This window comes from Bombina bombina, chromosome 4 (genome assembly GCF_027579735.1).
Source record: "Bombina bombina isolate aBomBom1 chromosome 4, aBomBom1.pri, whole genome shotgun sequence".
Taxonomy (NCBI): Eukaryota; Metazoa; Chordata; class Amphibia; order Anura; family Bombinatoridae; genus Bombina; species Bombina bombina.
Genome location: NC_069502.1, coordinates 415,551,338 through 415,569,592, shown reverse-complemented (window position 1 = coordinate 415,569,592; position 18,255 = coordinate 415,551,338). Strand labels below are relative to the sequence as shown.

Here is an 18,255-nt window from a genome sequence, read left to right as displayed (position 1 = left end):
GAGCTTGTAATATTTGTATTTTAGAATAGGGTAGGGAATTTTTTATTTTGGGGGGCTTTGTTATTTTATTAGGGGGCTTAGAGTAGGTGTAATTAGTTTAAAATTGTTGTAATATTTTTCTTATGTTTGTAAATATTTTATTATTTTCTGTAACTTAGTTCTTTTTTATTTTTTGTACTTTAGATAGTTTATTTAATTTTATTTATTTGTAGCAATTGTGTTTAATTAATTTATTGATAGTGTAGTGTTAGGTTAATTGTAGGTAATTGTAGGTAGTTTATTTAATTATTTTATTGATAGGGTAGTGTTAGGTTTAATTATATCTTAGGTTAGGATTTATTTTACAGGTAAATTTGTTATTATTTTAACTAGGTAACTATTAAATAGTTCTTAACTATTTAATAGCTATTGTACCTGGTTAAAATAATTACAAAGTTGCCTGTAAAATAAATATTAATCCTAAAATAGCTATAATATAATTATAATTTATATTGTAGCTATATTAGGATGTATTTTACAGGTAAGTATTTAGCTTTAAATAGGAATTATTTATTTAATAAGAGTTAATTTATTTCGTTAGATAAAAATTATATTTAACTTAGGGGGGTGTTAGTGTTAGGGTTAGACTTAGCTTTAGGGGTTAATACATTTATTAGAATAGCGGTGAGCTCCGGTCGGCAGATTAGGGGTTAATAATTGAAGGTAGGTGTCGGCGATGTTAGGGAGGGCAGATTAGGGGTTAATACTATTTATGATAGGGTTAGTGAGGCGGATTAGGGGTTAATAACTTTATTATAGTAGCGCTCAGGTCCGCTCGGCAGATTAGGGGTTAATAAGTGTAGGTAGGTGTCGGCGACGTTGAGGGGGGCAGATTAGGGGTTAATAAATATAACATAGGGGTCGGCGATGTTAGGGGTAGCAGATTAGGGGTACATAGGGATAACGTAGGTGGCGGCGATTTGCGGTCGGAAGATTAGGGGTTAATTATTTTAAGTAGCTTGCGGCGACGTTGTGGGGGGCAAGTTAGGGGTTAATAGATATAATACAGGGGTCGGCGGTGTTAGGGGCAGCAGATTAGGGGTACATAAGTATAACGTAGGTGGCGGTCGGCAGATTAGGGGTTAAAAATTTTAATCGAGTGGCGGCGATGTGGGGGGACCTCGGTTTAGGGGTACATATGTAGTTTATGGGTGTTAGTGTACTTTAGGGTACAGTAGTTAAGAGCTTTATAAACCGGCGTTAGCCAGAAAGCTCTTAACTCCTGCTATTTTCAGGCGGCTGGAATCTTGTCGTTAGAGCTCTAACGCTCACTGCAGAAACGACTCTAAATACCGGCGTTAGGAAGATCCCATTGAAAAGATAGGCTACGCAAATGGCGTAGGGGGATCTGCGGTATGGAAAAGTCGCGGCTGTAAAGTGAGCGTTAGACCCTTTAATCACTGACTCCAAATACCAGCGGGCGGCCAAAACCAGCGTTAGGAGCCTCTAACGCTGGTTTTGACGGCTACCGCCGAACTCTAAATCTAGGCCTTAAGCTCTAAATTATAAATGATCAATTTTTCTCGGAAGTCATCCTTGACCAGAGCGATTTGCATGCATTTTTTATTTCAGTTAACTCAGTTAATTGTGGTTACGGTTATTTAATTGCTAAACCAACCATGGTAACAATCTACAAAAATAAAAAATAAATTAAACAAACACACAAACAAACAAACCAATAACAAGGGAAAAAAAAAAAAAAAATAACAAATTCTCCTGTCCCCCCTCACCAAACATCCAGCAGAACCAAATCAGAGTTTCTCAATGGATAAATTAAATGATCTATTTCAGAAGGTGGGAACATCCTGAAAAATTTAGCCCATTTATTGAAAAATGCTATTATTTCTCGTTCTGAGGATAAATCCGTTGCTTTTTGTTCAATTAAGCATTGTTTTTTGAGATAATTCCTAAGCTCAGTAATTGTAGGCCAAACCTATCCTTCCAATTTCTAAAGATTAAATTTCAGCTGCTAAAATAGTTAAGTTTACTATTTTGGAATCGGTGAAGTTCCTATTGTTATTCGACATAGAACATGAAATTTTAAACAACTTTCCAATTTACTTCTATTATCAATTTGTTGCATTTTCTTGTTATCCTTTATTAAAAAGCAGGAGGGATCAGGAGTGTGCACGTGTCTGCAGCACTATATGGCTGCAGAAGTTTAGGCACCCCTGACAATTAACATGATTTTTATTTATAAATAATTAGGTGTTTGGATCAGCAATTTCATTTTGATCTATCAAATAACTGTAGGACACAGTAATATTTCAATAGTGAATTGAGGTTTATTGGATTTACAGAAAATGTGCAATATGCATCAAAATGAAGTTAGATAGGTGCATACATTTGGGCACCCTTGTCATTTTGTTGATTTGAATACCTGTAACTACCTAGCACTGATTAATTGGAACACACAATTGCTTTGGTGTCAGTGTCCACTGTGAGGAACATAGTGAGGAAATGGAAGACCACAGGCACAGTTCTTGTTAAGTCCAGAAGTGGCAGGCCAAGTAAAATATCGGAGAGGCAAAGGATGGTGAGAACGGTCAAAAACAGCCCACAGACCACCTCCAAAGACCTACAACATCATCTTGCTGCAGATGGTGTCACTGTGCATTGTTCAACAATTCAGTGCACTTTGCACAAGGAGAAGCTGTATGGGAGAGTGATGCGGAAGAAGCCTTTTCTGCACACACGCCACAAACAGAGTCGCTTGGGGTAGGCAAATGCACATTTAGACAAGCCAGCTTCATTTTGGAAGAAGGTGCTGTGGACTGATGAAACAAAGATTGAGTTATTTGGTCATAACAAGGGGCGTTATGCATGGTGGCAAAAGAACACAGCATTCCAAGACACACACTTGCTACCCGCAGTAAAATTTGGTGGATGTTCCATCATGCTCTGTGGCTGTGGGGCCAGTGCCGGTACTGGGAATCTTTTTAAAGCTGAGGGTTGTATGAATTCCACTCAATATCAGCAGATACTTGAGAATAATGTTGAGGAATCAGTCACAAAGTTGAAGTTACACAAGGGCTGGATATTTCAAAAAGACAATGACCCAAAACACTGCTCAAAATATACTCTGGCATTTATGCAGAGGAACAAGTACAATGTTCTGGAATGGCCATCCCAGTCCCCAGACCTGAATATCACTGAAAATCTGTGGGGTGATTTGAAGCAGGCTGTCCATGCTCGGCAACCATCAAACCTAACTGAACTGGAGATGTTTTGCAAGGAGGAATGGTCCAAAATACCTTCATCCAGAATCCAGACACTCATTACAGGCTATAGGAAGCATCTAGAGGCTGTTATTTCTGCTAAAGGCGGCTCTACTAAATATTGATGCAATATTTCTGTTGGGGTGCCCAAATTTACGCATCTGTCTAATTTCATTTTGATGAATATTTTCTGTTAATCCAATAAACCTAATTTCACTACTGAAATATTACTGTGTCCTTCAGTTATTTGATAGATCAAAATAAAATTGCTGATCCAAACACCCAATTATTTATAAATGAAAATCATGGAAATTGTCAGGGGTGCCTAAACTTTTGCATACAACTGTATATTAGCAAGAGCACTATATGGCAGCATTACTTCCTGTCACGTAGTACTCCAGACATGTGCACACTACCTATATAGACAGCTCTTCAACAAAGAATAACAAGAGAACAACGCACATTTGATAATAGAAGTAAATTGGATTTTTTTTTTTAAATTGTACTTTCCATCTGAATCATAAATTAAAAAATTGGGTTTAATGTCCCTTTAATACACTTTACAGAACAAACTATTAATTATGACACAATTATAGAAATAGGAGGAAAATATTGCAATTGCATCTTTCTCTTAGAGATCCATGGGTGCATGCGTTGCTGGTCAGCATAATATATGGTTGATGATAACTCTAGTATATAAAAAATATAATACAAGTTCTACCCTAGATAATTGATCGTAACCTGCAATTTGTTCAAAGAAATGATGACAGCTACACCCTGTTCTCTAAATAAAATAAAATATAGAGGTGAATGTGTGCATGTTTAAGCCAAAATTATATCAACTTAAATATTGTTATAGTACACTTAAGAAGTTTATAACATTTACTGCAGCAATGGAAACTAGGATTGTTAATTAAATATCTCTGTATCTTTCAAAAAAAAAAATCTTTATTCCAGTCCTTGTAAAATGCCTAGCAAGAGTTTTTTGGAAGCTTTTTTGATTTAAAGTGAAAATAAAGTTGCCTGCACCTCTATGCCGCAAAGAAACATTTAGATCAAAATAAGTAGAGTTTAAGTCATGATTTTAATAAGTATTCTATTTTTGTCACATAAATTTACCTTTGAATTCTGATCACTATACTGCCATTCCTCCACCTGCCTCCAAAAATAAACTTTATTTACAAATGACGAAAAACCCTTTCACTATTATTTGTCCCCCAGTGGCATCTGAAAACTACACTATAGGCCCCCACCTTCAATTGCACATGCGTTTCTCATTGAATTGCATGCGCATTGAAATCAAAAGGGAAACAGTGAATCACTAAGCCGCATCGACACTAAGCACACATGCGTAATACATTTTAGTTGACAAGAATGCGCACGCATGAACACGTAAGAGCGGGTGGGACCGCTCTTAAGTGTAAGCAAACAGGAGCAGGAAATGAACGGGGAGGCGGAGGAAGATACGAGATGGTATAAAGTATTAAAATGTAAAAAATATTTTTAAAAAAACTAATTAAAAAAAAAACTTAGCGACTCAATATATTGATATAATAGTTATCCATTGCATTGATATTGTTACCTAAAATTTACTTTCATTTTAAGTTTGTTTGATCTGTTGGAAAACCCAGCTGAGTGACTTCACAAGATATAAAACACCACCAATGTTTTGAATGGAGGGAATCTAAGAGTGTTATTCTAGTTTTGAATGTATTAAGTATACAAAGTACTGGTGATGTTCACATGCTCCAAAGCCAATGGAAAACCATGTTAACTGAATTTACTACTAGTTGTATAATACATTAGAATAACCTTGAATTGGTAATCCAGGCCAAAAACAAAACATGTGGTACACTGTGCACAATTCTAACAGTTTGGGGAAGACCCCTAAAAGATAACATACCTTGTTTGCTCAGTACTGCAGTGAGTGGTCAGCATTAGCTACCTGCAGCTATCATTGCACAAGCTCTTTCACAACTAATTGAGCATGAGCAGAGCTTGTCAATCATCCTGGTCAATCATAAGACTGCAACTCATAAACTAACTTTGCAGGCTCATTCAAGCTCAGACTCTGAAGCAGCATCTCCAGATTAGGGATGGGCGAATGTTTCTAAAAATCCGAAATTTAAAACAAATTTTGATACATTCGTTCGTTCGAATTGAATTTGGAATGTTTATATAACATTCTAACATTCTATTTTTGAATTTTCGTTTTCGAATTTTTCAATAAAATTCGAAAATATTCGTTTTAATAATAGAATGTTTAGCTATGTAATTCATTCAATTTCGAAATGTAATATTCGAATTCGAATGTGACATTAAGTCGAATGTGACATTCAAATTTGAAATAGTATTTCTAGTCTACAACTGTGTTTAATAAATGTAATATTCAAATTCGAATGCTACATTCGAATGTCACATTCGAATTTGAAGTAGTATTTCTAGTCTAATACTGTGTTTTTTAAAGTAATATTCGAATTTGAATGTCACATTCGAATTCGAAATAGTATTTCTAGTTTGCAACTGTGTTTAATAAATGTAATATTTAAATTCGAATGTGACATTCGATTCGAATAGTGTTTCTAGATTACAATTGTGTTTATAAATGTAACATTCGAATTCGAATGTGACATTCGAATTCGAATGTGACACTCGAAAACTGTAAATAACATTCGAAAATCGAATTTTTAAGAATATTCGTTCTTATCAACATTCTATTATGTAAATCGAATTTCTACAATAACATTCGTTCTAACATTCGAATTCGGATATAAACACATTCGCCCATCCCTACTCCAGATTCATGAATGGGGCCCTTTATATGGCTAAATATCAGTATTTAGGGCATTGCCTTGCTTACCTCTCCTACATTTGTGCCTGGTTTTGCCATGGTACAGGATATTGATTTTCTATCTTCATTGGAGCATGTTGTATAGTCTTCAAGTTCCTGTTGAAATAACATTTTAATAGTGATTATAATATAATTTCATAAAAATGATGGGCAATACTTCCAATTTTCTCCATAAAGGAGCTTTAGTTCTACTTTATGAGTTATATAAAGACAGCATTACCCAGCCTGTTGCTTCAAACATCTTTACATCCAATGGATCTCCATGTATTTTTCCCTCCAATATAATGAGTGAGTGGCAGCTAGTCATGGCTGCTAGCATAGGGCTCCAAGGCATTGTATTACTAGATGGAAACTTGTGCACATCCTGAAAGCTGAAAACACAGAAATAAAATAGTTTTAAAAATTATAATTTTAAATGTATTACATTAGCTGGTTAAAACTCCAAGAGGCCTATTTATCAAAGCGTCAACTGAAAATACGCTGGAATTTCGCGTTGTATTTGTAGCGACATTGATCTGCCATAGTTAACAAAGCGTCAAGATCGGCAAATGTTGAAATTTCTGACATAAAATATGATCCTGCGATCTCAATCAGACGCAGATCGATGCGAGTTGAAAACATTGGTATTTGAGCAGAATCGCATTATTTCACCCTCTTAATCGACACTATTTGAAGCTCTCACTAAGTTATCAAAAATTCTACATTTACGCATGCGTCTACCTGAGGTCGCGGATGCCATAGAACTCAATGGGAGTCTAAAAACACAGAAAGCTTATGTTTGATGCTGCAAGAGAATAAAGTATTACATAATAAAAGTAAATTAGAAACGCTCTTAAAATTGTATACCCTTTCTAAATCAAACAATATTATTGCTCCACATTTGGTGCACTAGTAAATATAGGGATAAAAATGAAAAATACATTACTACTTATGGATTATGCTACAACTTTGTTTCTCATTACAAAGCAAGGGGACAATATTATTTCTACATATTTGGTGCAAAGCTTTGCCCCAAACTTGTTGCACTAATAGATATAGAAATAAAAATGAAAAAAAATACACAACATAATATAGCTAACTTCCTTTTTATTTTATTGAAAAATCTATGTGCACCATATTTAAGCCATGTAATACAAGTCACACTCTACACTTTGTACCATATTTGACTCAACACTTTTCGCACCAGTTATGTCGCAAACACCTAAATAACCCACACACTGGTGAATTTTTCCACCACTTTTGATTGGAATATGCATAATCACATGATTTATGACATCAGCTAATCTGATTCAAATGCACATTATAAACTATCACTAACAAATTAAATTGCTGGATACTTGTGTCATTGATCATTCATCAGAACTTGTAAGTGCTATTTGTTACATTGTGTATTATACTTTGAAAGTATGTATATGTGAAATTAGTATTAAAGATAAACATTGATGCTGACATTAGGACACACAGTGTAATATTTTAGACAAGGATTTTAAAATTCAAATTGATGTTTGGTTCAATATAATCTTAAAACGATAGCTCAAAGGGATAGCCCACCTAACATTAAACTGTTATGCATTTTTACTGGCATGCTCTTTTCAGTGTATTTCCTCCTTCTCTTGAATTTCTTTTCAGTAAGAAATGTCATCTTATATGCCTGCCCATTTTATAACACCTGTGTTGGGGTGTTTTTTTTTTAAATAGATTGCAATCAGGATGGGTTAGACAGGTGTAGAGAGAAAACTGGCTCAGGGACAGGAAATCCCAAAATATTCTTTCATGATTTGGATAGAACATACAATTTTAGACAACTTTCAAATTTACTTCTATTATTACATTTGCTTCATTCTCTTGTTATCCTTTGATGAAGGAACAACATTGCACTACTGGTAGCTAGCTGAACACATCTATTTAGCCAATCACAAGAGACAAATGTGTGCTGGCACCAATTAGCAACTAGCTCACACTAGTGTAGGATATGTGCATATTCTTTTCCAACAAGGGATACCAAGGGAACAAAGCACATTTGAAAATAGAAGTGAATTTTAAAGTGTTTTAAAATTACATGCTCTATCTGAATCATGCAACTTAAATTTTTACTTTCCTATCCCTTTAAAATATCCATTGATTGCAAATAAATACATATGATACCCTGATTCATGTTATATTCAAAATGATTCCTACTCAGAATAATAATCCATTTACAATATACACATTTAGTGGTATAAATAAACACAGATATGACAGACAATATTGTGTAGAACAAAAAAAGGAACTTAGGGACATGTAAATATGTTTGCAAAAGATTTCTGACATAAAACACACACACACACACACACATATATATATATATATATATATATATATATATATATATACACGTATGTGCAAGGATATATGTACAAATTCTAGCATTAATAATAATTTAAATAAATAAATATGACTTGTAGAAATACAAATACACATTAATATGAAAGTATCATATAGCAAATCAATATAAAAATAGCTTTCTATGATATATTTTGTTTGTTGAGGTATAAATCAATCTTGGACATTAACACATGAAAAATAAAAGATTAGCTTTAGAGAAATGTGCTTTTTCAGGGACAGTAATGAAATGTTATAAATAAAGTTGGGAAAAACCTGAAAAACCGCAACATCGATGACTGTTCGTCAACACCAGTCCGATGTTCTTTGCACCGTACTTGACGGCTTTTTTGATAAATAAGGGGATTGTATTCAGATCCGTGGCAGCGATGTCTCGCGAGCGTATTGACGCCGGCAAAGGCAACCTAGTTGACGCTTTGATACATAGGCCCCTAAATGTCTTTGAAATACATAAAACGTTAACAATGTAATATTTTTGATTTAGTATTACCACAGCCTCAAACAAGGGCATCTAACCTGGAGTGAACTGTAAAACTTCAAAATGATAAAGGAAACAGACAAGTGAATAAGCAACAAGCTATGGCAAGTTTGCTTTTTAAATCCATTTTCTCACCATTTCAGATTCACTTTTACAATAAGGGATTCCTTATTTAACCCCTTAATGACATGTGTCGTACAGGGTACGTCTTGCACAAACTGGTCTTTAAAGACCAGTGACGTACCCTGTACGACGTTGGAGTTTAAAGCGGCTGGAAGCGATCCTGATCGCTTCCAGCCACTTTCCTATTATTGCAGTGATGCCTCGATATCGAGGCATCCTGCAATAACATTTTACCCCCATCCGATGCAGAGAGAGCCACTCTGTGGCCCTCTCTGCACCGGGCAGCGATGGCCGCAATCGTTGGTGGGTGGGAGCTGACGTGGGAGGCGGATGGGCGGCCATCGATGAATCAATATAAATAATAAGGTAATAAAGTGTTAATTTCCCATTTTTTTATCTAAGTATTGGTCTTTGGTTTATTGACAGATATAAGATAAAGAAGCATGTATATGTACACAATGTGATAAAGTAATAAGATCTGATTATACCTACAAGCGCAACCCATTTTATTTAGGCTGTGGCTTCAAAACTCAAAACCAGCTAATTCATAAACACAAATAAACCTTAAAAAGCAAATTCTAATACATTTTATACTCTGCAGCAGGTAAAAAGGGAATTGGAAACACATTAAGGAAAAAACAATTTTTCAGTATACTTTAAAGGGACACTGAACCCAAATTTTTTCTTTCATGATTCAGATTGAGCATGCAAATTTAAGCAACTTTCTAATTTACTCCTATTATCAAATTGTCTTCATTCTCTTGGTATCTTTATTTGAAAAGCAAGAGTGTAAGTTTAGATGCCGGCACATTTTTGGTGAACAACCTGGGTTGTTCTTGCTGATTGGTGGATAAATTCACCCACCAATAAACAAGTGCTTTCCAGGGTCCTGGGCCAAAAATTGTCTGGCTCCTTAGATTAGATGCCTTTTTCAAATAAAGATAGAAAGAGAACAAAGAAAATTTGATAATAGGAGAAAATTAGAAAGTAGCTTAAAATTGCATGCTCTATCTGAATCACAAAAAAAATTGGGTTCAGTGTCCCTTTAAGCTCTATTTTAACATTCAGTAAAAAAGTAAAACACATTTAAGGTTCAGTAAATCCACCTTTATGTTATCACCATTTTCTTTGAAAGTATGCACATAAATATTCTACAAAAGAGTTCACTCATATTACATTGTAGTGTGTATTAAAGGGACATAAAGCCTAAAAATGTTCTCTGCATCGGTTACTGTATGTGATTATGGGACATTCATTATAGCTCTGAGTGTGTGACCTGCACTAAGTGCTATTTCTGTTGCCTTGCAGCAGCAATCGCACCAAAAACTGTACAGGAGGTTTAAGGAGGCCAGTGAATGCTATACTGTGATTGGTTATTCAGTAATGAAGTTGCCGATATCCTGGTTTCTGACCCTTGTGACTGATTCTTGGATTATTCATCCGCCTGTCCCTCTTACTTTGCTGTCTGGTTCTCAATGAGCTTCCTGGTTCCTGACCTTGGCAGTAAATTGACTATTATGTGCTACTAAACAAACCTGACAACTGGTTCCTGCATTCCCCCTACACTAAGGAAAACAGCTTGTTCCTGTTTCCAGCCTGCAACACATCTCCTGCATATTTGTCTCCATTCTGTCAGCCTTTAACTTACTGATCAGAAACAAAATTGTTTACCACTGTTTTAGGTGTACATGATACAATGGTATTTCTGAGGCAGTTACACCTTTGCTCGCCAGAAACAGCAGTTATGAAGCAGCGGTCTTAAGACCGCTGTTCCTTAACTGGTCCGCCTGCTCTGAGGCTGCGGACATCAATCCGCCCGATCCTATACGATCAGGCTGATTGACACCTCCTGGTAGCGGCCGATTGACTGCGAATCTGCAGGGGCGGCATTGCACAAGCAGTTCACCAGAACTGATTGTGCAATGTTAAATGCCAACAACATATGCGCCTGTCAGCATTCATCGATGTCTGTCGGACATAAGCTACAGCGTATCATGTCAGACAGACATTGATAATTCGGCCCCTTCATGTGATTGTAGTAACTTCAAAGCTTGTCAGTTGGCGAGTTAAAGTTAATGCAACTAGTTATAAAAAGAACATTTACCAGTGACAACTTCAATATACAACTAACATAAAAATCTAATTTTGAACAACAATAAAATATTTTATCTAAACTTCATGTAACTATGGTGGGTATGATTCATTTTATGAGCTTTTCAGATATAGTTTTGGTTTCCATATCGTTTTGTCTTTGCAAACTTACCAACCGCCAACACAGGGAACAACACCCCATAAATATAAGACATCTTCTGTTAGTGTTCCTGTCTGGGAGGAAATAAATAGTTATAGTCAATAACAGGAACTTGGGAGAAACATAAAATTAATTGACATATTAAATTGGCATAATAAATATGTTTTTAGCAACTCATCTTTTTCTGTAAGGACACAAGCAGTGTTGTCAAATTGGGGCAGTGAATGCAGTGCCCCTCCAAATGCTCCCAAATTTCCCATTATTAATAATTTCTTAATTTTATCTTTCAGCCAGTTAATTATTCTTATTTTTCTTAATGTAATCATGCATCCATGAAATACCACCTTAAAAACATGTTTCATATCACTTCCTTATCTCCCTTCCACCTCTATGGACATTTCTTAAACTGCCCCAAGCAGCAATGTTATTTGTAGACCCTCCTCTTCCTGTCCTTTCAATGTATCATTAAGACATGGACAGCTATAGTCCACAGCCATAAATAATAAAACAGGTGTGCACTACATCTCCCAGCATGCAATAGAAGAAGTTGGCCAATTACATTTCAGGTTAGCTCCCACTATCAAGTAATTTCCTCTGCCCCCAAATCTGTGCACTGTGAAATTGAGATTGAGATTCCTTTTAGTGACACAAATACACAGGTTAGTCAAGTGTTATGTTCTCCTATTCTTCTAGTGATTGATTTAAATTACACAAGATTAAAAGTTTAGTAAACAGTTTGTCAATGTCAGTCAATGTTAACATTTAAAAAGAATATATATTTATATATTCATAGTGAATAGGTTAAGATTTTATCACATATAGTAAACATTTTCTGAAAATTTCTGAATAGTTTTCAGATTATTACACCCTGTGTTATAAATAGCACTCCACTTGTAATTAAGGACACAGTTTGGATTATAACAGTTTGAAAACAGATGCATTTGTGGGGTTGAAAAAAAAAAAAAAAACTAATTTTCTAATGCCGGAAAGAGTGAAATAGTAATTTGTAAACTGTTCTCTATAAATATAAGCTAATGTTTGTTTTTTATTATTATTATTATTTTTATTATTATTATTCTGGTGCAAGGTGTCTAACACAAATAGTTTGCACTAAATTAAGACATCTTAGTAAATAGTAGTTACAACAGAAAAAATTGTGAGCGTCCAGTGTGTGCACCTAGTTGACTTCTTGAGAGTTTTAGTTCATTTTTGGGTAGATTATGAGTTTTGTGTTATGATTTAAATGCTGAAAAATTGGCCATTTCAGCGTAAAAACCAGAACGCAGCCATTACGAGTCTTGTCGGAATTGCTATACCGCAAGCATTTTAGCCTGTAACGCAACGTCAGTCCAGCACTCAAAAAAATTACGTTTTTGCATGGGATTTCCGGTATTACAAGATGTCTGGTGAGGCTAAAATGCTTGCGTTCCAGCCCATACCGATACGATCCGTTCCGCTATCTGAAAGCAGTAGTTAGGGATTTTGCTCAACAAAACTGTTACACCAAACTCATAACTAAACTGTTACAAAGTACACTAACACCAATAAACTACATATTAACCCTTGAACCGTCGGCGTGCCGCATCGCAAACACTAAATTAAACTTGTTAACCCCTAATCTGCTGCTCCCGACATCACCAACACTAATAAAAGTAATTAACCCCTATTTTGCCGCTCCCGACATCGTCGCCACTAAATAAAGTTATTAACCCCTAAACCTCTGTCCTCTCACATCACTGACACTAAATAAAACTATTAACTCCTAAACCGCCAGCCCCCACAATGCAAAAAACTAAATTAAACTATTAACCCCTAAACCTAACAACCCCCTAACTTTAAATTATAATTACAATATCCCTATCTTAAAATAAATAAAAACTTACCTGCGAAATTAAAAACCTAAGTTTAAACGAACTATTATCCTACCAAAACTATTATACTAAAATTAAAATAACTATCAATTAAATAAACTAAATTACACATTAAAAAAAACTAACACTAAGAAAAAAAATTAATTCTAAAATTACAAAAAATAGAAAATACTAAATTACAAAAAAATTAAAACTAAATTACGAAAAATAACAAACGAAATTATCCAAAATAAAAACAATTACACCTAATCTAATAGCCCTAAAAAAAGAAAAAAGCCCCCCCCCCCAAAATAAAAAAAACCCTATCCTACAATTAACTACAAATAGCCCTCATAAGGGCCTTTTGTAGGGCATTGCCCTAAAGAAATCAGCTTTTTCACCTGAAAAAAATACAAAAAGCCCCCAACAGTAAAACCCATCACCCAACCCCCCTAAAATAAAAAAACTAACTCTAACAAAAACCTAATCTACCCATTGCCCTGAAAAGGGCATTTGTATGGGCATGGCCCCAACGATCCACTTACAGTTTTTGAAGTCCGTACATCCAGGCGGCGAGAAGTCTTCATCCAGGCAGCGAGGTCTTCTATCTTCATCCAGGAGGCATCTTCTATCTTCATCCAGGCGACGTCTTCTATCTTTATCCCTGCGTCATCTTCTATCTTTATCCCGGCGGCGTCATCTTCTATCTTCATCCCGGCGGCGTCTTCTGAAAAGGGCATTTGTATGGGCATGGCCCCAACGATCCACTTACAGTTTTTGAAGTCCGTACATCCAGGCGGCGAGAAGTCTTCATCCAGGCAGCGAGGTCTTCTATCTTCATCCAGGAGGCATCTTCTATCTTCATCCAGGCGACGTCTTCTATCTTTATCCCTGCGTCATCTTCTATCTTTATCCCGGCGGCGTCATCTTCTATCTTCATCCCGGCGGCGTCTTCTATCTTCATCCCGGCGGCGTCTTCTATCTTCATCCCCGCTGCCTCTTCTATCTTCATCCCAGCAGCGTGGAGCGGGTCCATCCTTGAAGAAATCCGGTGCGGAGCGCCCTCTTCATACGGTCACCGCCGCACACTGCGATCTTCAATGCAAGGAAGCCTTTTCAAAATGGTGTCCCTTGCATTCCTATTTGCTGATTTGATTTTTGAAATTCAAATCAGCCAATAGGATGAGAGCTACTGAAATCCTATTGGCTGTTCAAATCAGCCAAACAAATGAGAACTACTGTAATTCTATTGGCTGAAATGAATTTCAACTTTTGTTGCGTTCGTTTTGCACCCTCTATAGCGCAAAACTTGTAATCTACCCGATTATGATTTCTTTTTTAATAATTATCATGAAGGGGATCTTTAATATAATGCAAACTATAGATAAAGTCTAAAGCCTATGGACATAAATTACTGAACAAATATCTGGTTCTTCTCTGCCCCACCAACATAAAACTTCACTATATATATATATATATATATATATATATATATATATATATATACACACACACAGGGAAAGTCTAGCACTCACTTGCAAGCACTCAGCAAAGATTAAAAGCAAAAATTGAAGAGTTAGTTACTGCATTGCCCAAATGGGACAAGCCCAGATACCACGTCAAGGTCTGTCCCATACCTGGGTCCCTAAACAGACAAACAATGCAAGCTCTCAATCAAACAAACTGGGAACAAGTCAAGGGTTCACAGACTTATGTAATCACTCTAGACATGTACAAAACACCCTATGACCCTGGAACATGTCAATATCACTCAAAGGTAGTTGTACCATCCCCAGAGTCCCAGGCAGTTAACCCCAAACAAGTCTGGGTGCAAGGCTAATAGGAAAATTACAAAACAAATTAACACAATACACAGAGGAAGTTTAGCACTCGCAAGCACTCAGCTAAGATTAAAAACAAAAATGTAAGAGTTACATAAGCCTGTGCACCATTGACTTGTTCCAAGTTTGTTTGATTGAAAGCATGCATTGTTTGGCTGTATTAGGGACTGAGTTTTGGGAGAGACCTTGACGTGGTACCTGGGCTTGTCCCATTTGGCCAGATGCGGTAACTAACTCTTCTATTTTTGCTTTTAAAGGGACAGTCTAGTATAATCATTATTCAGATAGGACTTTTAATTTTAATCAACTTTCCAATTTACTTTTATCATCAAATTTGCTTTTTTCCCTTGGTATTCTTAGTTTAAACTAAACATAGGTAGGCTCATATGCTAATTTCTAAGCCTTTGAGGGCTGCCTCTTATCACATGCTTTTTAAATCTCTTTTCAACACAACGAGACAGAAAGTACACATGGGCCATATAGATAACACTGTGTTCAGGCACAGGGGGTTATTTAAAATTTAGCACAAAGCAATGCTAAATTTAAGACAATAGATAATAAACAGTCACAGTCATGTGATCAGGGGGCTGGAAGAAGGTTCCTAGATACAAGGTAATCACAGAGGTAAAAAGTATATTAATATAACTGTGTTGGTTATGCAAAACTGGGGGATGGGTAATAAAGGGATTATCTATCTTTTAAAACAATAACAATTCTATGGTAGACTGTCCCTTTAATCTTAGGTGAGTGCTTGCAAGTGAGTGCTAGACTGCCTCTTGTGTTGTGTTAATTTGTTTTGTAATTTTCTCTATGCACCTTGCACCCAGACTTGTTTGGAGGTAACTGCCTGGGACTCTGAGGATGGTACATCTACTACTAGCTACTGAGCACCTAGGGATGTGCATGTTGCAGGGTCCTAAGTGTTTACCTAGTCCAGTCAAAGGGGCTGATTTATCAAGCTCCGTATGGAGCTTAATGCCCCTTGTTTCCGGCAAACCTCCATAACTTGTCCACTTGCTCTGAGGCGTGGACAGAAATCAACCTGATCGCATACGATCGGGTTGATTGCCACCCCCTGCTAGCAGCCAATTGGCCGTGAATCTGCAGGGGGCAGCATTGCTCCAGCAGTTCACAAGAAATGCAGCGGACATAATACGCTACATTGTATCATGTCCGCTCGCACTATGATAAATATATATTTTGTGTGTGTATATATATATAAATAAAATAACATTTTATAAGTGTTCAACGATATGTGGTATAGGGTGTTTCACAAAAAAGTGCTGCAAAGGGCTTTAACATATATATGCATATATACAAATGTCTAAATAGGTGTATGCATGTACTGTGCGTATATATATATATAAAATGCAAGAAAAGATCCGCACTCACTAACAACCACAACCACTCTGTGCACGGCCAAAGAAGATCCAAATAGTAATCAGCTCTGAGAGACAGGATCCGGTGGTAATTTAATAAAATCCCCAGCCAGCACCAGAGAATATCAATATCACAATTTATTTATAAACAGACATAAAGTTTCAGACCTTCTTGGAGGCCTTCACTTGATAATATATATTACATATGTACTTCTACATGTTAGAAACTCTTTTATTTTATATTTTGTTCCATTAATGGGATGATAGAAGGTATCCCCCTTTATAATTGAACTGCATGGACTGCAGTGTAAACAGGGATAACACCCTGTTTTTTTGGACCCTATATACGTTTGAATATTAGACTTTTAACTGACTATGGCCTAGATTTAGAGTTGGGCGGCAGCCGTGAAAACCAGCGTTAGAGGCTCCTAACGCTGGTTTTTACCGCCCTCTGGTATTTGGAGCCAGTCATTAAAGGGTCTAACGCTCACTTTCCAGCCGCGACTTTTCCATACCGCAGATCCCCTTAAGTCAATTGCGTATCCTATCTTTTCAATGGGATCTTTCTAACGCCGGTATTTAGAGTCGTGTCTGGAGTGAGCGTTAGAAATCTAACGACAAAACTCCAGCCGCAGAAAAAAGTCAGTAGTTAAGAGCTTTCTGGGCTAACGCCGGTTCATAAAGCTCTTAACTACTGTGCTCTAAAGTACACTAACACCCATAAACTACCTATGTACCCCTAAAACGAGGTCCCCCCACATCGCCGCCACTCTATTAAAATTTTTTAACCCCTAATCTGCCGACCGCCACCTACGTTATCCTTATGTACCCCTAATCTGCTGCCCCTAACACTGCCGACCCCTATATTATATTTATTAACCCCTAATCTGCCCCCCCCTCGCTATCGCTGACCCCTGCATATTATTATTAACCCCTAATCTGCCGCTCCGTACACCGCCGCTACTTACATTATCCCTATGTACCCCTAATCTGCTGCCCCTAACACCGCCGACCCCTATATTATATTTATTAACCCCTAATCTGCCCCCCACAACGTCGCCGCCACCTACCTACACTTATTAACCCCTAATCTGCCGAGCGGACCGCACCGCTACTATAATAAAGTTATTAACCCCTAATCCGCCTCACTCCCGCCTCAATAACCCTATAATAAATAGTATTAACCCCTAATCTGCCCTCCCTAACATCACCAACACCTAACTTCAAACATTAACCCCTAATCTGCCGACCGGAGCTCACCGCTATTCTAATACATTTTTTAACCCCTTATGTAATCACTCTAAATTATTCCTATTTAAAGCTAAATACTTACCTGTAAAATAAACCCTAATATATCTACAATATAAATAATAATTATATTGTAGATATTTTAGGATTTATATTTATTTTACAGGTAACTTTGTATTTATTTTAACCAGGTACAATAGCTATTAAATAGTTAAGAACTATTTAATAGCTAAAAAAGTTAAAATAATTACAAAATCACCTGTAAAATCAATCCTAACCTAAGTTACAATTAAACCTAACACTACACTATCAATATATTAATTAAATAAAATACCTACAATTATCTACAATTAAACCTAACACTACACTATCAATAAATTAATTAAATACAATATCTACAAATAAATACAATGAAATAAACTATTTAAAGTACAAAAAATAAAAAAGAACTAAGTTACAAGAAATAAAAAAATATTTACAAACATTAGAAAAATATTACAACAATTTTAAACTAATTACACCTACTCTAAGCCCCCTAATAAAATAACAAAGACCCCCAAAATAAAAAAATGCCCTACCCTATTCTAAATTAAAA

The 18,255-nt window shown here is 36.1% G+C and overlaps 1 protein-coding gene across 1 annotated transcript in view; it reads right to left on the bottom strand.

Moving 5' to 3' along the window:
* The window catches only part of LOC128657508 (probable cation-transporting ATPase 13A4), a 454,774-nt gene that overhangs the window by 295,050 nt on the left and 141,469 nt on the right, over positions 1 to 18,255 (bottom strand). Inside the window, 3 exon segments of the mRNA XM_053711875.1 lie at positions 6,118 to 6,204; positions 6,329 to 6,479; positions 11,355 to 11,416. Of these exon segments, the coding sequence (XP_053567850.1) occupies positions 6,118 to 6,204; positions 6,329 to 6,479; positions 11,355 to 11,416 (300 nt within the window).